Genomic DNA, 23,720 nt, shown 5'->3' with positions numbered 1-23,720 from the left:
GAGCAGGTTTGTTTAATGTACTTTGAAAAACTGAGCAATTTTTTTCTGAGCAATTTATTATCAATACCCTTTAATCCCAAAGCAGTGTGGATATAATTCATTACTTTCAACAGTTTTGTTTAATCTTTTGTTTTGATCGTGTATTCTGTTTTTTCGTTCTCATTCCAGGCGCAACGAGGATCGGTTCGCTTCAATCAGAGACTGCCGCCGTCGTCATCTTCATCGAGACCATGGGCGGACGACACGTCGCTGCTGGTCAGCGATGAACATTTCAGTCGAAGTGTGTCTCCTTCAGTTTCGCGGCGACGTCAATCAACTGTTCCTACGGTGATCATAGAAACTAGTCCGCGCAGGAAGGTAAGACCACAAACACAAATACTGGTGCAAAGAAGCTTCGAAGACTCTAACGACGACCAGTTTCTACTGCGGCGTACAACGAAAGAGCAACCAGCACCGAGTGTACGAACTGAGATCGTATATCAGAAAGAGAAGAGTGCGGACAAGACTTCCGAAGATCAGCAATCTACTAGGCGAAAAGGCAGACAACGAGGATTCAAAAATGAAATTACTAGCAGGCCTTCGACGGCTGCTACGATAACTGATATCAAACTAAATAGGATAACGAGTAATGATGGAGGAAAAATTTCCAATGAACTTGAAGAAGGTGTTTCAAGTTCATCTATTCGGGCAACTGACAATCGATCTAGAGGTAAAAAAAAAGCTATTGTCAACGAACGCGTAGAAGATGTAGCATCGGAGGAAAACTACCCGGAAGAGTTCAAAAAGTTGTTAAAGGCCAAGCTCTTGGAAAGCAGTACGAAAAATGCTTACCAAAACAGTTTTGATGTAACGACTGGGAGGAGCCAACCAAAAAGTAAAGAACTACAAGATGCTCCACGATTTAAAGTGAAAGTGTTAAGTACTACTACTCCAGGACCGACTAGTACTGCGAAAATAATTACTCCTCGTCCAATTAGGACCTTTCCTAGTGCTGCGAATGTAGCTGAACCTTCAACAACGACTAATACTTCAATCAAACCAACGCCGAAAGCTGTGAGAATATTACAAACACCGCGAACCAGAGTAATCCCGCAATCCATTACTCCCGATTTAAAAACTGACACTATTACCACTACACCAAAACCCTCTAGAGGTTTTTCTCGTAAGCCGAGTGTCGTGAGTTTGTTGACATCTACAACTACGCCATCTTCGACAACATCTCGGAAACCATATATTCCGGCCAGTCGAAGTCCTGTGCCAAATAAGAGAACTTTTTCATCTACGACGGAATCGACAAGTTCTAGTGACGGGTTTGAACAAGTGATTCCAAAACGAATACCCATCGACAACAGTTTTGTGATTGCATCTCTGCGTAATCCAAGCTCATTCCGGTTGGCCCAACAGACACAGACCCAGAAAGCATCTCGTAAACCACCGACTGGGTATGGGAGTGACGACCTCAAACCGGTGATAATCCCATCTCGTTCCAAAGCATCGTCATCTCTAAGTGCAGTAAGTAGTAGGGAACCACACGAAGGGTGCATTATGCACAAAAGATATCATTTCCGTTTGTGTGAATAGTTATTTCCTATGTACTAATCTAGAAACACGTTTCCAATCCCTTTACGATTGCTATCTTTATTACCGTTCTACCTTATAGCTGAAGCGTCCACAATCTCCTGGCGGCTCCAGAGTGGGCGCCAGATTCGAATCTAGCCTTAAGAAGGCTCCGGTGTACACACCGACAGTTCCGACCTTCACCGCACCGCCGACAACGGTAAGTTACTGACTGCTTCCTGGCTTGTAATGTAATAGTTTGTAGATTGAAAACTAGAACAGTCTAATTTACCATCGATCCGGAGACACACCTTCCCAAACCCATCACATAGTTCCCACTCCATTAAAGTGATAATTCGCACAGGGAGAATTTCTAACTCAAACTATTTATTCGATTGTGTTTACCGAACACGTGGGCACAGAGGGTTTGTAAGACAATCGAACTTCCACTCATTCTTTGGTTCATCGAGGATAGACGTTTAGTCGGTGCAATGTTCACCAGGGGATACACCGATATACAGATAGGAAAGGAAACGAGAGGGAGACAGACAGAGAAACATCTGGATTATTAGAGTATAATTGAAAAATAGTTCATAGACAATACAAAAATATCTAGCAAATGCAATCATTGAAGAGATCCTTTCTTTGCTAGGATTCTTTGCCTTTGGCAAGATGTCTTCAAGCAACTGGATCAATATGGACCTATAATCAGCGGTAATAATATCAGTTTTCTTCGGTTTTGTGATTACATATTTCAATTGAAGGGTGGTAGGTTGTCAAATCAGGTTATTTATTGTTTATGGCTTCATTTGTAATTACATCGGATTGATGAACAAGAATGTGTGTATTGGGGTGTTTCAAATTTCATGAAGAATCTTGCTGTGGACATAATTCCAAATAATATGTGATAATTGCATTACATATAAGTATGGTTTAGGGGACGGGTATAGCGTGATGGGATAGTCGATGCCTTTCACGCAGCCCGCCTGGGTTCGATTCCCAACCCCGCACATAGGGTCAGAAAGATTTTCTGGTCCGAAGAGGCGAATGACCTAAGATGTTAAAGCCTCTATAATTAAAACAAAAAAAAAGTATGGTTTATACAGTGCACGTTTTTGTTATGTGAAACACATCTTTGTTTTTCAGGTGCACATAATCAATTTAATTTGATTTTACGTTTCGTGTTAGACTCATCAGTGCGTAGCAGTTTATGTTTAACTGCTACCTCCGACCTGACGGTTCAACATAAAGTTAATGCTATTTGCTAAATACTTCTTTGATATTACACAGTGATCAGGTTTCGAACATTTAGATTTTCCTCTCGATTCTCGAAAAACCTTGGCCGAGATTTGAGCAGCCGCCATTCATCTCGGCAAACACTGGAAATCTCGGTATTTTTGATCTGGTAGATAGTTTGCAATTAGTTAGAATTTTGGTTTCGTGCGTATGATAAATTTCCGAGATTTTCGTTCTGGAACACGAATGTACTGAAATTTTCTATATTTCGTCGAGATATTCAGCTATTTTCAATAAGAAATCAATAATATAAACAGAGTTTTCAAGTTTCATTATTTATTAAAAATTTTTAATGATAGGTTCAACGAGTAGCAAAATCGAAGAGAAATATAAAAAAGAACACCAGATGGTGAAACCGATGTTCTTGGTACCGTGCAGCATTTACAGAGGAAAACTAATAATTACAATTTAGTAAACTTTTTGAAAAAAATATCTTGTTGAGAATGATGTCTCATATGAATGAGAATTCAATTTTTTACCAGAGCAGTTTGGATTTCGTCATGAACATTCAACTACTCATCAACTTGTCAGAGTTACGAACATGATGAAAGCAAATAATTCTTCTGGGTTATCCACTGGAGTTGCTCTTCTAGACATAGAAAAAGCATTCGACAGTGTTTGGCACAAAGGTTTAATAGCAAAAATGTCTGATCTCCAGTTTCCTATTTATTTAATTAAAGTGATTAAAAATTATTTAATAGCATAAATGTCTGATTTCCAGTTTCCTATTTATTTAATTAAAGTGATTAAAAATTATTTAACTGATCGTACTCTTCAGGTTAGCAATCGGAATTGTAAATCTGAATTGCTACCCGTACGAGCAAGTGTTCCGCAGGGTTCGAGCGTAGCTCCAATTTTGTATAATATTTTCACTTCTGATCTTCCAAATCTACCCGTTGGTTGTCAGAAATCGCTATTCTGTGACGACACAAGTCTGTTAGCCACAGGTAGAAATCTAAGAGTGATCTGCAGTCGCCTACAAAGAAGTTTAAATATTTTCAGTGATTATCTGCCAAAATGAAAAATTAAACCAAATGCAGCAAAAACGCAATTAATTATCTTTCCTCATAAGCTTCTTTTCTTAAACCAAACAATAATCACATTGTCAAATTGAATGGCTTGGAATTGACATGGTCTGTTCAAGCAAAATACTTAGATTTAACGTATAACAAAAAAACTCACTTTCAAGGATCACATTGAAGGAATCCAGGTAAAGTGTAATAAATATATTAAATGTTAAAAAGAAATTCTAAGCTCTGTCTAAAAAACAAATTGTAAATTTATAAACGAATTTTTCAGACCAGCCATGCTTTATACAGTACCAATTTTTTCCAGTTGTTTCACCAGGAAGAAAACGCTTCAAAGGATTCAGAATAAAATTCTGAAAATGATTTTGAAGCGTCCTCCCTTGTTTAGTACAAATAAGTTACACAGATTCACAAATATAGAACCCTTAGATATAATGTCACATAATATTATAAGCAAATTCCGACAAAAATCGATGCAATCTTAAATTGAATCGATTCGCTCTCTGTATTAGTTAGTAAGTTAGTGTATAAGTTCCTTTTCCCCATTACACAATACGAGTAGGTTTAGAATTTTCCCTAGACGAAAATCTCCGAATTGCGGAAGCAAATGATGTTCTCATTGTAATAACCAAATCATGTATATAATAGGGCTGAAAAGTCACCACTTGTGGCTGAACACCCAATTTAAATCTTAATAATTTAATTTTAACGCATATTCCAATAAATACTTATTAAAAAAAACAATTTTCGAACTCGTCTGCTGAAACAAAATTTTGCGTGAATTTGCTCGGCGGAAAATCAGAATTTGACTACAACAAAAGTAAAGGTTAAAATAAATAAATATTTAATTTTACAATCTTAGGAAAACAGTTATTGTTTTTTTCAATAACTGCTTTTGTTTTTTTATTTTATAATACAAGTTTAAAGGCGCACTGCTTAAGCTCAAGCCGAGGGCAACATCGATTGTTATAAAACTTGAAAGAATTTTTTTCACTATTGTTGGGTTGAAATTCAGAACAGAAATATCAATTTATTTGGTTCATTTCGCTTTAAAAAAGTTTGTTTTTCATGGAGATTTATCTGACAATAGCGAAGAAAGTTGCTTTTGCATTTTTTTACATTGGCCTTTTTTTACCACCCTAAGGAAATATATATTACCGGAGCCCAATCAATAGCTCCATGCAGTGGATTGGGTTTAGAGGAATTCTCATCACCAAACAACGCAAAAAGTTGTTTTTCATTTTACGATATATATCACTATATTTGGATATAATTTTAGATTTCAAACTGATTCCACGGTCTTTGGCATTTTGCACATTCCTTTTTCCTTTTACTAACTTTGATCAGTTTTGAACTGAACTAAAAGGGCTACTTCGAAGACTTACCAAATTTCGGCAGTCTAAAAGCCGTTTACCAAGCTTCCGGTAAATAAGTAGGATTTCGATAATATGTTCGATTGCTGTTAAACACGGTAATTTACGAAACCGAATGTCGCTGTTAAACTCTTTAAAAAATGTTGTACGATACATGAGGTGTTGGACTAATTTCCAATGGATTCGTCGAGATCCAAATTACGTTTCACGTGTGTACAGCTCAATCAAGCAAAGTCTCCAATTTCAATTTCGGTTCAGCTCAATCAATTTCGATTCAATTATTAATATCAATTCGCCTATTAATAGGAAATATTCCGACGCATCGATTCGAATCACAAAAATCATGTAGTTTGAATTGTTTATGACTGAAAGTTTAAGAAATAACTAGCTATGTTATGAATGGTTAAAGCATTTATGAAACTCCCATACATACATAATTAAATTATACAGTTCTAATATGTATTCGATCATCAAGCAGTAACAAGTTCATTGCAAAAAGCTTCTTTAGTAAAAAGTACTGATATGAGTTTGATCTCGTTAGTAGTTAAAATAGCAGAATATTCTATTAAGTAACAAAAAGACAAATGATTCAGATATGACAAGTTGATCGGGTATTCAAACTTGATTCTAGCACAACCGATTCCCACAAAATAAGATTTTAACGAAAGGTTTTGAAGTTCCATGGAAAATTTCGATTTGCGGGTCCAGATTTATAGGGATATGAAAAACATTTTAATTTAAAAAGTGTATTAATATCAATGACGATGTAAACAGAAGCGAATTGTTCAAAACTCCAAAACTACAAAGATCAGTGAGGTTGATCGAGCCATTGAACCAATATTTGTAATGGTCGACATTTTCAATTAAAAAGTTTAATCAATCGTCACATTTTTGAATCCGCAATTGCAAGAGTGTCTTCTTAGATTGATCTTTATTAGGAACCAACACCGAACACGCGAACCCAGAATATAGATTCTGTTTGTCTTGATTTGTACACTAAGGTCTCTTTTTACACGGTTTCTTTTCGCACGGTTTTTTTGTTCATGGCTTTTTTTACACGGATTCCGAAATCAACACGGTTTTTATTTACGCGGTTTTCGCAATTAACACGGTTTCTGATGATAGTTTAAAAAGCACTGTAATTTGTTTTTGAGAATAGTTTTAAAAAGGGAACAGATTGTCTGTAAGAAAATGATGATCTTTATTAGGAACCAACACCGAACACGCGAACCCAGAATATAGATTCTGTTTGTCTTGATTTGTACACTAAGGTCTCTTTTTACACGGTTTCTTTTCGCACGGTTTTTTTGTTCATGGCTTTTTTTTACACGGATTCCGGAATCAACACGGTTTTTATTTACGCGGTTTTCGCAATTAACACGGTTTCTGATGATAGTTTAAAAAGCACTGTGATTTGTTTTTGAGAATAGTTTTACAAAGGGAACAGATTGTCTGTAAGAAAATGATGATGAGAGCTAATTTAAAGTTTGAAAGTTAACTAAACTCATTCACTCAACAATTCACGAGATCATTGACTGTCGTTCCATTAAATGATTAATCAGTCTTCAGATCTTCAATCCCTGTCTTTAATTACACGACAACGTCTCTTCCGCTGAGTTGTGGTATATGATGTCAGCATCGTCATTGATATCATCGAGAATTTCGTAGTGTTGAAGAAATAGTCGGATTTACTAATCCCTTCAACTCTTCATCATATCGAGCAGTACAGTATTTTATACCCATTTGAATGATATAACTCTAGTATTATTATAATTTACGCCGATGAAATGAGTTGCTTCAGCATGACACATAGTAATACCTTTTCTATGCACTTATTTAGTCGAACGTTCTAAATTGTACGTATTTTGAAAACCGAATTCATTAAACAGAAAGCATGAGGCATTTAGATTAATTTGCTTATCGTACAACGTGTTTCCTGAGCGTTCTAATTTGTATTTGTCGTCCAATGTGTTTTATCAAGTATGACTAGACCCTTCTCGTAACCTCAGGCTGGTTTTTAGATTTCCGTTTTTATTGTAAAAAAAAAACAGTTACGTTTTATCAAAAACAAAACAAACAAATAATCAAATCTATGGTTTTTGGAATTATTAAGTTAAATTTTCCACGCAGTTTGTTTTGCACGGTTTCCGCAATTAACACGGTTTTATTTTACACGGATTTTTTTAACACGGTGCGTAGCCCCCGTGTTAAAAGAGACCTTAGTGTAACAGCAGTTCACTGGAATCTCGAATTCGAAACAATGTCATTTACAAATGAGACCATTGAAAATTCTCTGCGTTCTTTTAATGTTTGAATTCCTAGAGTGAGAATATCAAGTCTGGTGTGTTTCGTTACTTACTGAATGTTATTCTACTACATTTTCCTTGAAGTATAAAAAGTATAAAAAGAAAAAAACTTCTTCTTTGTAAACCTTGGCATCGTCATTTTTCTCTTCTTCTGAAAAGAGTTTTATATCGTCTGCGTATATTAGAAATTTATTATTTTAGAACAAAGGAATGGAATAAATAAGATAAATAAAAAAAGGCTGAATGAGATCCTTGGAGGAGCCCGGAACTGACGTGAATGGGGCTCGATTTTTTACTCTTGAATTTTACAATTTGTTGACGATTTGTTAGATAAGATTCCAACCATTTGAGAAGACCTGGTAAGACTCCCTGTTTTTGTAACTTGATCATAAGCATAGATATGTCAGTACGTTCGAATGCTTTGTTGGAATCTGTATAAAGAGCTTCAATGTGATTTCCCTTGTCCGTAGCGGTAAGGGTATAGTGGACGAATTCAAGTAGAATATTAGTAGTGGAAAGTCCTTTCAAAATCCATTTTGCATGTCAGTAATTTTATTTGTATTTGAATAAGCAGTTTTTTATTAACTATCGCTTCAAAGAGCTTCCGAATGCAAGCAAGAATGGCAATCTCCCGATAGCCTATGTCTGTTTTTATCCAATTTTTGAAGATTGGTATAAGGAAAGAGTTTTTTCACGTATCTGGAAAAACTAAAGACTGGAGCAAATTGTTAAAAAGCCAGAACAAAGGGGTTGCAAGATCTAAAGCTAAATTTTTCATAAATATTTTTGGAATCCCATCAGGTCCAGCACTTTTAGAGATATCCAATTTGCTTAGGGCATTTATTATGTCTAGCACATCGATCTGATTTACATTAATACCATTAGTAAACTCCGGAAAAATATTGAAATTATCACGATCACGATCATTTTCAGAAAACTTTGTGTAGATTTGATGAAAAATTTAGCGAGAAGATTACCTTTGGACATATTCTTGACGGAAAGTTTTCTGATTTTAATTTGTTGCTAACACAACCAAACAATTTTTTTCGGGCAAGATTTTCTTTCTTGTTCATTTTTTTTTAGTTATACTCTGTGAATGTAGTATCAATTGCTAGACTTAGTTGGTCGTAGATGTGTATGTTTTGCCTTTATCATATAGAGGGGTCGGTTTTCACAATGATTGCATAACATTTCTATATGAGAAAGGCAAAACTGTTAAAATAAACAAGAGTTACTGGAGCAATGAATGAAACAAGTAGGTTTAAATAGTTAAGCATTCAAGTTTTAGCACGGGTAAAATTTCTCATGCTCCGAAAAATTCTGAAGCGCTTAACGTGAACGAGGAATTTTACACATTCATTGGGAAGATTCATGAATTAACAATATAAACGTTACAGTTGACATTGTAAGTATGAGAAAATTAGTTCAAATATTATCATGACGAAAATGCTTTATTTTTATTACATTGCAATCATTTTTCGTTTTTTGCCTTTCTCATATAGAAAGGTTAGACAATCTCTGTGAAACCCGACTTTTGAATTGAACGTGTAACGTTTTATTGCACTAATTTTTCTGGCTGGACCGATTTTCACAAACTTAGATTCAAATAAAAGGTCTTGTGGTCCCATACAAAATTCCTGAATATTATATGGATTTGACTTCCGGTTCCGGAATTATGGCGTGAAATGTGCAAAAAATTGTGAAATTAAGTGCACCAACTTTTCTCAAAGATGGCCAAACCGATTTTCACAAACTTAGATTTAAAAGAAAGCTATTATACCAATCCTTCCCAATTCCTGAAATTTGTTTGAATATGACTTCCGGTTTCGAAGTGGAGGAATTAAATGTGTAAAAAAATCAAACTATGTGTTCTAATTTTTCTCAGAGATGGCATGACCGATTTTTACAAACTTAGATTCGAATGAAAGGTCTTATGGTCCTTCACAAAATTTCTGTATGTCATTTGGATCCGACTCCGATTCCGGAATTAGAAAGTGAATAGTGTAAAAGTTCCAATTTAAAATTACTTACTCGCTTTTCTTTTTCGCGCGCTTAGATTCAAACGAATGGTCTTATGGTTCTTTACAATACTTCTGAATCACTTAGAGGGTGGAAAAAACGAAAAATCTTTAACTGACCTACTCCATTTGATAGTAATTATCAGTAAACGGCCAAACAAACTGATTTCGGCAATCCTGGTTCCTAGTTTCTGATTCGGAAGGCATAGGAAATAGTGGTCATATTTTCTCAAATGGTTCTCACTCATTTTTCTCAGTAATGGTTTCACCGATTTTCACATACTTAGGTTTTAATGGAAGGTCGTGAGGCCTTGTACGAAATTCCTGAATTTCATCCCGATCCGACTTCTGGTTCCGAAATTCTAGATTAAAGTGTGTTAAAAATTGTACACCATCACTCAAAGGGGCGAAACAAAAACGTGAAAAAATTCTAAATCGGTAGTAAAACTATTCTAATCGGTAGTAAAATCAGTAAACGGTCATCTAAACCGATTCCGGTTATTCTTTCAAGAATCGAAGAAATTATTTCGAAGAAAACCACAGTATTATATATGATAGTATGATTGAAATGAGCAAGACATCATTAAACCACTAGGTGGATTAAACAGGGTTTTTGTTTTTACCTTTTTTTATATATATAAAAAATAGGTATAGAATTCGCTCAAACTTTCGAAAAATTTCAGCTCGACGAACTGAGCAAATGTCTGTCTGTGTGTGCGTGTATGTGTGTGTGTTTGTATGTGTGTTGTCAACTAAGAGGTCGAGATCTCAGAGATGGCTGGACCGATTTTGATCAAACTAGTCGCAAATGAAAGGTCTCCTCATCACCCAAAACGCTATTGAATGGTTTTGAGATAGGATGTTTACTTTTTGAGTTATACGGAGTTTTATGTCAAAATTTTCAGTTTTTTGACAGTATCTGTCACAATTGACCTTGAAAACAGAATATGTTTTTAGACTTAGATTCCGCACGGTAATAGCTATCCAACAAGCCATAGTTTGTAAACGACTTTTCCCCTTACTCAAGCAGTAGAAGTTTTGAGCACTGTATGACAAAGAAATGCTTGGGATCAACGGAAAACACGATTTTTATACTGTGACATACAATTGTTTCTAAGTGCCCAAAAGACTGTGTACATCATCCTTTTTCATGACAATTTGCCTTGGACCGATTTTAGCACGGTTCGTTTTTGGCAACATAATCGTTCGAATATGGCATTTATAAACCAGATGATATCAGCATTTTCGAGTTGAAAGTAATTCCATAATTATATTGATTTAAACTACTTACAGCAATAAAAGCTGGAAGAACATAACTTCCATATTCCATACGACTCAGTTCGTCGAGATCAGCAAATGCGTGTGTGACAAATAATTTCACTCAATTTTTTCGGAAATGGCTAAACCGTTTTCTACAAACTCAGATTCATATGAAAACTAGTATACTTCCAAATTTGGATCCGACTTCTGATTTCGGAACCACAGGATGACATGTGAAACGAAATTAAAATAATGCAATCCATTTTTCTCGTAGATGGCTGAACCGATCTAAGATTCAAATGAAATCTAAGAATCATCTATGATTCGAAAGGGAGGTTTTAAAATCCTATAAAAATTAGTCAGATCCGATTTCTGGTTTATGAGATACAGGGTGATTAGTATAAAAATGCCCATTTGACATAAATTAATCAGGTTTATCGGGTTTGCAAATTTGGATAGTCGATTACCAAATAAATTTATTTCAGTTTAAGCGGTATTCTTTTTTGGATTCGGAATGTACCCCCAAATTTTAATTCGCACTACAATTTCTCAAAGATGTCTACACACTCCTCAGGTGAATTTATCTGATTTCGGCTACACCGATCTTAGAACTCCGGATCCAGTTTCGAATCGTTTCTCAAAGTTTAATCATTTTTTCAAAAAGGCCAAATCGAACTTCAAAAACAAAAATTCAAATTAAAGGACTTAAGGTCCCATACAAAATTGGTGAATTTTATCCGATTCTGGAATTACAGATGATAAATTTTTAAAATTCATACCGATATAGAAGATGTAAATTGTTTGGCGTATTAATTTATGGCCATTCGAATCATTTTGGGTTATGCTAGTTCCTGAATACCAGCTCTGGAAGTACCATAAATAATGACGAAAAACTCTAAAGTGGAACTTACTTTGACATCTCATGGAATGTTCAATCGAATGTCACACGTTAAGATTGAAATTCGATACGATTTGTAGATTCGAAATTACAGGGTAATGAGTGATTAAAATCTCAATTTGCCGTTTGAAACGACGATAATTAAAATAATGTCATGAGAACTAAAACAACTAAGAATATCCATGCAAAAAAACACATGCGGATTGATAAAAAAAGGTATCATCTCACTGCTAGGTGGATTGATCACGTTTTTTACTTAACATAAGCAGTTTAGTTCAAAGTTGTCCATTTTCATAATTAGTCTATCATATCGACTCTAACTTTATTTCTATGAAGGACTTATGAATTTTAAAAACAAAATGTCTATGAATTCAGTTTCGAATATTCAGGACTTCCGAAAACGGGAACTGGAAATCGATATAACTGAAGTCGGTTTGTTTGGTTGGCAACTAACATAAGTTTTATATTGATATATTTTTGAACCAAATTTATTATTTTCTCTCTTTTGAATCGTCACTCTTTATGATAGTTTGAAGTTATGAACATACTCACCGGAAGTAATATCCGGATAAAATTCAATGGCAACCTATGAGAACATAAGTCCTTTCATTTGAGCTAAAGTGTGTGATTTTTGGTTATCAACTAGCAACATCTGGACTATTCAAGAATTATACGAGCGTAATATATAAAAACATACTCTTGAAATTTAATTTTTTATGCTTATCAGCCTTATTGCCTTTTTCATATAGAAAGGTTATGCAATCACTGTGAAAACCGACTTTTGAACCGAAGCCCGGAGGGCCGAGTGTCATATACCATTCGACTCAGTTCGTCGAGTACGCAAAATGTCTGTGTGTGTGTGTGTGTGTGTGTGTGTGTGTGTGTGTGTGTGTGTGTGTGTGTGTGTGTGTGTGTGTGTGTGTGTGTGTGTGTGTGTGTGTGTATGTGTGTATGTGTATGTGTGTGTGTATGTGTGTGTGTGTGTGCGTATGTGTGTATGTTACGTTTTTTTGCACTAACTTTTCTCGGAGATGGCTTAACCGATTTTCACAATTCTTAGATTCAAATGAAAGGTCTTGTGGTCCCATACAAAATTCCTGAATATTATTTGGATCCGACTTCCGGCTCGGGAGTTATGGGGTGAAATGTGAAAAAAAAAGAAAATATGTGTTCTATTTTTTCTCATAGATGGCGCGACCGATTTTCACAAACTTAGGTTCAAATGAAAGGTCCTGGGATCCCATGCGTTATTCCTGAATTTCATCCGGATCCGACCTCCGGATCCGGAAATATAAGGTAAAGTGCGTTAAAAATTTTATACCATCACTGAAAAGAGCGGAAAACCGTAAAAAGTTTTCTAAATCGACCTCCAATCTTTTCCAATTGATAGTTTTTATCAGTAGACGTTTAAACAAATCTATTTCGGTTATTCTTTTAAGAATCGAAGAAAAATAATTTTGAAGAATACCACAGTATTATATATAATAATATGATTGATATGAGGAAGGCATCATTACACCACTAGTTGGATTAAAACAGGTTTTTATGGGATCGAAAAACTTTTCATTTGTGCCTAAAATTGCGGATATCAGTCCAGCATTTTTGAATCGAATCAAAATTCAATAGAAGGCTATTCGACTACAGGTCATATCATTAGAATCTGAGCTTGTGAAAATGAATCCAGTCATCTCCGAGTAAATCCAGGCCATATATGGTAATCAGCTATCAGGGCATCGGTTCAAAAGTCGGTTTTCACAGTGATTGCATAACCTCACGTCATGAGAAATAATACGAGAATCAAAATTTTCCTAATCACTATTAGGTAGAGCAGTTCAATTAGCCGACTACAAACGACAGAATTTGCTAAGTTGTCGGCAAGTTTGATACTAATTTAAATAATTTGGTATTATTACATCCTTTGAGGTTTCAGCCACTTTTTGAACATTTTTATGAAAACAAAAATCCTTGCATAAAGCAATAATTTTTTTTGTACCACTAATATATATCCTCGCAGGCATTTTTGAAACAAAACATCAGGTATGATTGAGTGAGGTAGTTTTGAGCAAGCAAAGCCTTGGTATAACATTCCTGTAGTGAAATTTGAGCTTCTGTTTCAACAGACTTCGCAGCCGATTCAGAGTGTACAGAACCATTGCATGGCTAGTGCTACGATTCTACTGACACTACGAATCCTTCCAGGTCGGGGTTCGAACATACGACAACTGGTTCGTAAGACCAACGCCCTATGCATTGAACCGCCAACCCAGGAGGTAGTTTTGAACCACATCGAAAAAAAAGGAAAATAAATTTGAAAAATTTGAACCACATCGAAATGTAGGAAAATAGATTTGAAAAAATAAACCGTCTTTTTGGGTGGAATAACTCTGAAACTTCGCATAAAAAACCCGCATAACTCTGAAAATTCCCTTAAGAAAAGTCGCATAAAAACCGCATAAAAAAGACCTTATTGTAATTGGTTTGAAGGTATTGCAAACAGCTAGTAAAAGAAAGTGTTAGTGGTACAGTAATATAACTTTTTAAATTCAATATTCAAACGCTACGGCTACGCTGCAATCAGCATGTAATAGGAGATAGCATTGTACAAAGGTTTTTATTCAAATTTGATATTTGTACAGAGGATTTTTGAATCATATTGTTGAGTATGCATCTAAAGAAAATGTGTAAAGTTTCATCTACGCGTCGAGTGTAGCAACGGAAACACGTTGGTTGAATAACATGTAAAAAACAACTATTCGGGTCATTTTCTTAGTACATACAATCTAAACGGAAAGGCTTATCCCTAAACTAAATTATCCCATTCCCCAAACTTCACTTTTATGCACTGTCTTACGGGTTTATAGTTTTTCAAACGATGGGTCCTATCTTAACATCTTCCGTTCGAGCCTATCCGTATCTGCTTCTGTACTGTACATATTTTCTTCAAACAGGCATCCGGTGCCGGTTGGGATTTATCAGTAAATATTACTGAATCTGTTGGACTGCTATCACCCAGCATCACTACCACTGCTACTACCACCACCACAACCATCACCAGCTTTCCACAGCAGCAGCATCAAAAACAGCATCAGCAACAGAAGTATTCCTCTTCGCCATCACCAACCGAACGGCTTCAAACGTCGGCAGTGGCTCCCACCCCAAAATCTTTAAATTTTACTACTGCTTCGCTTCACGACCAGCAGCACCCTTCTACTATAGTCGCTTTGCTGTCCTCTACATCCGCTCCACTATTTTCTAACGCAAAGGGTCCATTCACTGCAAGGATGAGAACCATTACGGGTCAGCTTCACATTGGTAGCCCGAAGGATAAGATTGACATGAAACATCATCAAATCCTTGCCACTAGCAACAGCCTGGGCTTCAATGGTTATAATGTTGATGATGCTGATGACACTGTTCAGGCTATTTTGACCGGTACTAGGTCCTCGATACCGTCTCACCATTCTTCAGGTGATGGATTCCGGCAGCATCCGAAACCAGCTCGGAGAGGTAGTAGGAAGTTTACCAATGGAATACGAAACGATTTGGATTACCTTGATGCATCGATGCACCACGAGGCAGTCTGAAGGACGTTGTACATGCAAACCAATTGCTTTTGTTTATATTGTAGTCAAGAATAGCTTTTGCGTCATATCAATCTGTATATTTTGCTAGGAAATGGGATGGATCGAGTTACGTTGTTTTGTAGATGTATACTAACCATTTGAATAAGTCTATCTAATCTTTTGCGATTGCCGTGCTATCTATATTCATGGAAAGTACTAACAATAATGATTCCAACCAACATTTGTACTATAGAAATAAAGAATACAACAAGTTTCTAGAATGTTATTCTCAATAATTTTTTACTCATTTACTTATTGCTTATGAAAAGCGTTTATATTAGTTAAAATTATAGTACTCATGTTTCGCCCTACCCAGTAATTACAAATGAACATTGTCTAGCTCTATTGTGTACATAATATTGAATATTTTAATCAGTCTGCTTCTGTAATCTATATTCGAAACAATGTCGGTATTCTTTGAAATGTTGTCTTCCTAGTAACACAATTTGATCGAATATTAACTGCCAAGAATGGTCGGCATGTTTCTATCTTACGGTGCTAAAAAATTCACATTTCAAACAGTTCCTGTGGAAATTTAAAACAGTTCTTGTGGAAAATTTGAACTGAATCGGACATGGGTAAGTGCTGCCACATCGTGGTCAAAGTTTGAATATTTTCCATCTCAGAATCGAGTGGTGGGAGTGGTCCAAAAGTTCCAACTTTTGGTCTACGTGGTTTATGAACGGTCCCCAAAAAGAATATTCTTTTGATAGAATTTTCCAGATCGATTTATGATCCTCAGAATGGAATTTTCCAAAAATTTAGTTGATTTATTTAGAGCATTTACTTTCATGCCCAAGTAACAATCGGCAACTAGTTCTGATAAGTCGTATGTCCAAACAATGTTGCAACAATAGTACGAATATATGTTTTATGCTACACTGGCTAAAACAAAGAGACACATCTTTTTGGCATATTGAACTAATTAAAATTTATAAGTTATTGTTACTTATTACATTAGTTAGTTTATTTGACGTTTCGAAACCATTATGAGCATCTTAGCAAGATATTACAAGATTATTACATACAATTTCTGCACTGACTCAAATAGCTATCGGTTGGGGTCTGCAACGTAATGATAACAAAAATGCAAGGTGGAAAATTGTTTGTAGGTTTGAATATTGCAAATATATTATGAAATCGCAAGATATGTATGTAATAAAAAATAACAAGAATATTACTTTTTACGGAACTACTTTTTGACATAAATAATAAATGGATGAATAGTCATTTTTCTTTCATTTGCACTACCATAAGCACGGATAAAGTAATATATGGATTGAATATCGATAGCGACATTATTATAACTCTCATTACATATATAAGAATTTAAAACAAAAACTAATAAGAATTAAGTGTATATGGATTATTTTTGAGCATTTGGAACGTAGGGTAATTTCATAGTTTGTTTTCTTTAAAAACAGATTTTGATTGAAGGCACATCGAAAAACGCTAAATTAAAATTGAAGTTCGCTCGATAGTTTAAAAATCGTTGTAAAATTTGTACATCGTATCAAGGCAAATACTTTACTGTTCCTTTATTGTTGATAGGAAAGCATTCTGGATTCAATCAATGCTTATAATTTCGTTGGTGACAATGTTTCAACCAAAACAAAATAAATTATTTTCATGATTTGGAAAGATAAGTTATTTCAGTAGTACATTGCAACGTAATGATAATTTATTTTTAACCGATCTCCAATATGTCTCTAATCATTAGTCAAAATTGCGCTTCTTGAGTCTTGCAAGTGGTTAGATGTTAGTAACAATCACTCAAATTTCTTGTTGTCACCTAGGCACAAAAAAGGAACCGTGAAAAAATTTGTTACTAGGGTGTACCTACTAAGCAAATTTTCGCGGCACTTTTCCATTAACTGAGTGAAAATGAAAAAAATTCTATGTCATTAATGTCTGACCTCGTTCCCGCTCGGTCGGACTTAGCTAAGGCAAAGAAACCCAGCTTTGAGTAGGCAGTTACAGGCTTGCATGCGAGAGCCCGCGCTTCCGTGGTGCTTTCGGCAGGGCCGCCGAGAGCAAAAATGGTCCCGGGGGAATGCAATACGGGCCCCGCAGTGAGCAAAAAAACAAAAACTGCACTAGATCTCCAGATTGAACGAGCAAAAAATAAATAAAAGGTCCCAAGGAATTATTCGATGATGAAGAACAAGAAACACTTTTAAATGTTCGAATTTCCGGGACCCACTTCGCCTACCCCCCTCCCCCTCTCCTTCTTGGCGGCCTTGCTAGCAAGATGCCAAATCCAACCAAAAAGTAAAAATTTTACCAGGAAATCATGGTAAAATCAAAACGATAAAACATAGTTATAGACTTTTTCTAGACAATGTGCAATATATTTCCATAAAGTTATTATTGGAATTATGGCGACATTCGCAATCCGATCAGTTTATGGATATTATTTTACCATAATTATTCTAAGGAGGATGAATTTGAGTAGAATGATAAAAAATTTAAATTATACGACAAGTTCAACCACTTGAAATGAATGTGTAAGCAACTTGAAAAGTGTAAGTATAATCCAATGAATAGTTACTAACGTCTGAACTTATAACTTAGAAAACTGATCTCCGCAACGATATTATGTATTTGAATGTATTTATTTGACATAGGTTTAGTTTTGAATTCTTAGATTAGTAGAAGTATCTATAGTCGGGGTAAGGTTTTTTTGTTCGAATACCGAAGCAGTGTATGCGTGTAAGTAGAACTACAGTGTTGTTTAATCCGGTAACTCATTCCTGTTTCCACCTTTGATTTTCCAGCAAACAAAACTTTTGAATTTCACTATTGATGACGAAGCATCATAACATACCAAACTAGTAACCTCTGATGCATTTTTATTGTAACCACAGTTTTTTGACCTCCTGTAGTATCCTAATTCCATCAAACTGTTCACTCCATATATTTTTTGTTGAAATTTGTTTTCATTTTTTTCCAGGGCACATTAAAACACGTTTGGTCTTTTATATCTGATTCTGTCTGCTCTCTCGTATCCTTCCTCACTAGCAAACTAGCAAGTTTTTCAACGTCCTAAAATTATTATTTAAGAAGCAGCTCAAACAAAAAAATATATACAGGCCATGTAATAAATCACTTAGAATTCACTGGATTGTATGATTCTATCCGTATTTCATATAAAGCACTCATTTTTCAGCCATGAACATACAAAGACAATTACTATTGCGAAAAGAACAGACGCGTAGTCAATCAGGTGTATTTAATATCAGTTATCCGCTTAATTTACTTTTCATCTTTCAGTGTAAATACTATAGATAGGCGAATCGTTCACAGTTGTGCTTTCTTGTGTCCACGTTAGCTAACACGTGCGATTATATATGTGACTTAACTCTAACTAGTTCTAGATCCGTTACTAGCTCCTCGCTTTCCTAAACTTGTTTTTGTTTCTCTAAACAATCGACTTACCTGCATTACTTTCAGGCGAAGTTTAGACTTGATGGCCACTCTTTGCTAACGACTGCTAATGCTTCCACTGCCTACACCACCTCCACCAACAGCACCTTACCTTCCAGTACGGCAATACTCCTCGTTAACGAAATAGACAACGCTGATACCGTGGGAGATGAAGGGTTGTTCCATGAGCAAAACCTCGACGAAGGAAGTGAATATCAGGTGGAACCAGTGGCTGCCCGGCTGACCCAAAGTCGAATTGACATCGACATGTCCAATAATTCACCTGTTACCGTGTCGATCTTCAGTGCCCTGTCCGAGATCCTCTCGCAGCCAACAGAAAGTTTACAATTTTTGTCTTCTAGCACAGATGCACCGCCACATTCTACTTCTTCCAGCACGTCGACTTCAACGACAACTACGACCACAACAACCACCACTACCACCACCACTACTACTACCACTACCACCACTCCTAAGCCAAGCACTTTACGAAAGCCTGCGGTCAAGGTATCTGAAGTTGATAGTACTACTGATATTGCTAACGTAGTATCTGTAAATAATAGCGACCCTGCGGATGCCACCACTACTATTGTAAATAATGTCTTTCCGAATGGGTCAACTAGCATTATAGCCACAACGGCGGTGGTGGACAGCGAACGCCCCGAAACGAATCAAATATCCGAAACGGGTGATCTCATTAACAATAGTGATGCAGAAGGGGCTTCTCGGTCACGAATCCAGAAACACGAGGACCATTCTTTCCCAAACATTGTGACATCCACAGAATATCCTTCCACGATTAGCATCGATGATCCCTTGTTGTTGAACGGCTTCTTTCCTTTCTCCCAGACCCAGAACTCACTCCGAACAACAACCATCATAACTCCGGATATCACTGAGCATCCTACTGCCATGACCATCATCAGTACCAGTACCGAAAGCACGCTAACAAAGTCGCCAACTAATCCGCCATTAACAGAAGATGTCAATCTTTCGAGCTATCCAACAACCTCTGCCCAAATGACTACAGTTTCGCTTTCTACGCAGCCTTCGTCGGACAACCGCGATTCATCAACGAACCAATCACAGTCCACCACCATGCTAGTCGAGCTCGAAAACACATTCATGCCAAGCACTGCTACTAGCTTTATACCTGCCATTATCACCGCAACTCATCTTGCTATGCTTGAAAATGTATCGCATACGGAAAATGATTCCAAATCGTTCACTTCTACTAACGTTACTAAATCATCAATGACCCACACTGAAATACCGACGAGTACGACAACCTCATCGCCCATGACCACCGAACCGGAACTGACGACCATCACTGCGATCGTGACGTCGGCACCGATGACCGTAAGTAGGACCACACACCCGTTACCAAACACCTCCGGTGTTACAACTCCTAAGTCTCCCTATATTGTAATCCCCTGTGAACGAATAATCACACCTGAAACACCCGTCGAGTACCAGCCAAGATTTCAAGTCCGCCCTCCTATTTTCGGGGTTACACAGCGTTCCACCACCACCGGCACCAGCACCAGCACAACAAGCACTAGCAGCAGGACCCCTTTCTTGATCACCAGCACCGCTAGAAACACTTTCTACACCGCTCAGCAAACCACAGTAAAGCCCAGATCGCGTGGACTTGTGGTCTATGGAATTCTCCCCAACAACACTGTCATTCGTCGTGTAATCGGGGGTGACGAAGAAACTACTTCCACAACGGAGAATCCACGTGTTGTATTTGGAATCTATCCAAACGGAACGATTGTTCGACGGTATCCGAATGGTACTATTGTTCCGGATAGACCCCACCCAAAGCAGCGTGTCGAGATAACCGATATCGATCCACGAGACCTGCGGAATCCAAACAGTTCGATCTATCGAGAAAGTGTACCTTTGTCGACGCTGGCACCTGTAGCTAGTATTAGTCCCGCGACTAGCAGCATATCTTCAACATCAACCACAATTAGCTCCCCAACTAGTACTACTTCCATTCCGAATGATACTATGGTACTTACTGAAACTCATGATTATTCATCCGCTTCCAGTAGAAGTTGGTATTGAGCTGGTTGCTATCGTAGAAGGGGTACAGTCCCTGGTCCATATTGTACGATCGTATGCATGCTCCTCTTTCACCATTCCAGAATAACTCCACGATCCCTGTTCACCGCCTGGTAGACTTCACTGACAACGATCGCATGTCGTCTAATCGCTTGTTTAGCATCTCGCTTGCGCACTCACCATCGCATTTTGATAACTATCAAACAGCTAATTTTTTTTATTCACCTGGAGCAGATTCGTACTAACTGTATTTTTCATTTGGGGGTCAATCAACAGGGAACAACAACAATCATTGAAATTTTGAGAAAATATAACGAGGAAAATCAACTGGACAACAAAATTAAATCAGATAACGTATTCAGCTTGGCAATGAGTCGTGCTAAGATGGGCAGCAAAACAACTGAGGGACCGACGAAGATTCCAGTGGACACTGATTTCACGGTAATGCGCACTGTTTACCTTGGTATACTTGTACTTACTATTGAAATATTTTAGACTAAAACTTCTGACGAAAATCGTGTTATGCGACCAAATGCTCCGGATTTGGTATTCCGTTGGCAACCAACATTGAGTAGCTCGGAACCTCCGATGATGGAGTACAGCACTGAAGACGTCGCCGTGGCGGACAATACGGTCCCCGACAACATCGTCGAGTTCAAAAGCATTTCCATTCCATCCACCGAGCCTGACATAAGCCGGATTATATCGTCATCTACGCCGCCAACACAATCAGACCTGCCTGATGATGTTAACTTGCGTATCTCTACGGACTCACCAGTGCGAATCCAGCAGCAAACGGAAGTTTCAGAATTTAACAATTTCGTAACTTCTACGTTACTTCCGACCACTGATAAACCGAGTACGACTACAACAGAAGCTACAACAATGACCGTAAGAACTACTACCACGAGTACAACTCCTAAGCCTAACACAACCGAAAAACCTACAACCTCCACTTCCACACAAGCAACGTCAACGACGGTTAAACCTACTACCAAAACGAGTAAAACAGCTCAAAACAATCAATTGGAAACTAATTTAAAACTTCTCCAACTGTTTTTGGAAGCCAATCAAAATGATATCGCCGCAACGAGAGCGGTTACTCAGCGAACTACTACTGTCACTAGTCCCACCACCTCCACGACCCCCCCAACCACCACTATTACCCCTGTTCCATCCACCACAACTACAACAACGACATCTACAACCACTACAAGACCTGATACGACTTCGAGTATCATTAGAACAACAGCACAGACAACACCCAAATCCGGCCGTTCGAATGCAAACTCGTTGTTTATGCCGACCACACAACGAACTCGGACGACAACTTTTTCGGATGCCGATGATCTGCTTTTCTTGGTGAGTACATTGCTTGAATTTATCCTCGGTACTTAACGAATTATTACTTCTGTTTATTCTGATACGATCTTCTGGTCAAATGTTACTTTACTAAAAATTAATTTTGCGTTACGGGGAGCTGCTTTTGTAAATGAAGATTTTAGCTCCTTAACCTCCATGTACGAACTGATGTGGGAGATCATAAATAGAATCAGTTCGTAAAAATGGTTTCGTTATTTGGATTTCGGTTCGTAGAAAAAAGTTTGGTGTTATGAATGTTGTAAAGCCCAGTAATAAAAATATTTTCGGAACGGAAGTGAAGAGCAGATGTTGGAAAACGATGTTTCAGGTCGTTCGAAATTCAACAAAACATTATGGGTATTTTTTAAGCGGATTTGATGAGTAGAAATAACATAAAACGATGTTTATCCGTTACGAAAGTTGCAATGTTTTTTGCCTTTCTCACATAGAAAGGTTATGCAATCACTGTGAAAACCGACTTTTTAACCGAGGCCTGGAGGGCCGAATACCATTCGATTCAGCGCGACGAATTGAGTAAATGTCTGTGTCGATTTCCACAAACTTAGATTCAAATAAAAGGTCTCTTGGTCCCATAGGGTGCAATTGAACCCGGATCGGACTTCCGGTTCGGGAGTAACATGGTAATATGTGCAAAAAAATGAAGAAAGAGTACACTCCACTATGGTCCGACACGGGAAATTAGCGTGACAAAAATATTTTCACTATTAAATATTAGTTTTTTGTTGTCTTCACAAAAGTTGTTTGTAATAAAATTGCGCTCCTTTTAATGAAAAAAGTTACTAGGGTGGTCCTCATTTAGATTGAAATCTGAAATCTAACTTTCTTAATTGAACTCAAAAATGATTTTGTTGTACAATAAAGTTGTAGGAAGCAGCTTTTTAGAAAAAAGAGTACAACAAAATCATTTTTGATTTCAATTAAGAAAGTTAGATTTCAGATTTCAATCTAAATGAGGACCACCCTAGTAACTTTGATTACAAACAACTTTTGTGAAGACACGAACAACAAAAAACTAATATTTAATAGTGAAAATATTTTTGTCACGCTAATCTCCCGTTTCGGACCACTGTGCACTTGATTTTCTCAGAGACCACTCAACCGATTTTCTTCAACTAAGATTTAATATGAGGGACTTGTAGGCTCATACAATTTTTACAAACTTAGATTCAAATAAAAGTCTCACGGTGCCATACGGAATTCCTAAATTTCATCCGGATGCGCCTTCCGGTTCCAGAGTTATAAGGTAAAGTGTGTTCAATATTGTACACCATCACTTAAACCGGCGAAACGAAAACCGCAAAAAAAAGTTTAAATAGGACTCAAAACTCCACAAATCGAGAGCCATCAGTCGCGTATACAGGGGGGTGTTTTAGGGGTTCAAACCCCCTCCGAAACTCAAAAAAGTATTATATTATGTAAACTCTTTTTTTCAAATAAGTAAATAATAAAATGAATAATTTTCAACAAACGACTTCACAATAA

General features: G+C 36.9%; 1 protein-coding gene across 3 annotated transcripts in view; it reads left to right on the top strand.

The window, feature by feature from the left end:
- The window catches only part of LOC131439031 (mucin-2-like), a 145,254-nt gene that overhangs the window by 116,774 nt on the left and 4,760 nt on the right, over positions 1-23,720 (top strand). Inside the window, exons 3-8 of one of the 3 annotated variants that reach the window (XM_058609530.1) lie at positions 169-1,512; positions 1,661-1,777; positions 18,813-20,144; positions 20,304-20,804; positions 21,132-21,296; positions 21,351-22,217. In XM_058609530.1, coding sequence (XP_058465513.1) covers positions 169-1,512; positions 1,661-1,777; positions 18,813-20,144; positions 20,304-20,804; positions 21,132-21,296; positions 21,351-22,217 — 4,326 coding nt within the window. Of the gene's footprint in view, positions 1-168; positions 1,513-1,660; positions 1,778-18,812; positions 20,805-21,131; positions 21,297-21,350; positions 22,218-23,720 lie in introns of all 3 variants that reach the window. The other 2 variants (XM_058609531.1, XM_058609529.1) reach the window with 2 other exon arrangements.

Source organism: Malaya genurostris, chromosome 3 (assembly GCF_030247185.1).
Source record: "Malaya genurostris strain Urasoe2022 chromosome 3, Malgen_1.1, whole genome shotgun sequence".
NCBI lineage: Eukaryota > Metazoa > Arthropoda > Insecta > Diptera > Culicidae > Malaya > Malaya genurostris.
The sequence above is the reverse complement of the archived record's forward strand: the minus strand, read 5'-3'. Positions and strand labels throughout refer to the sequence as shown.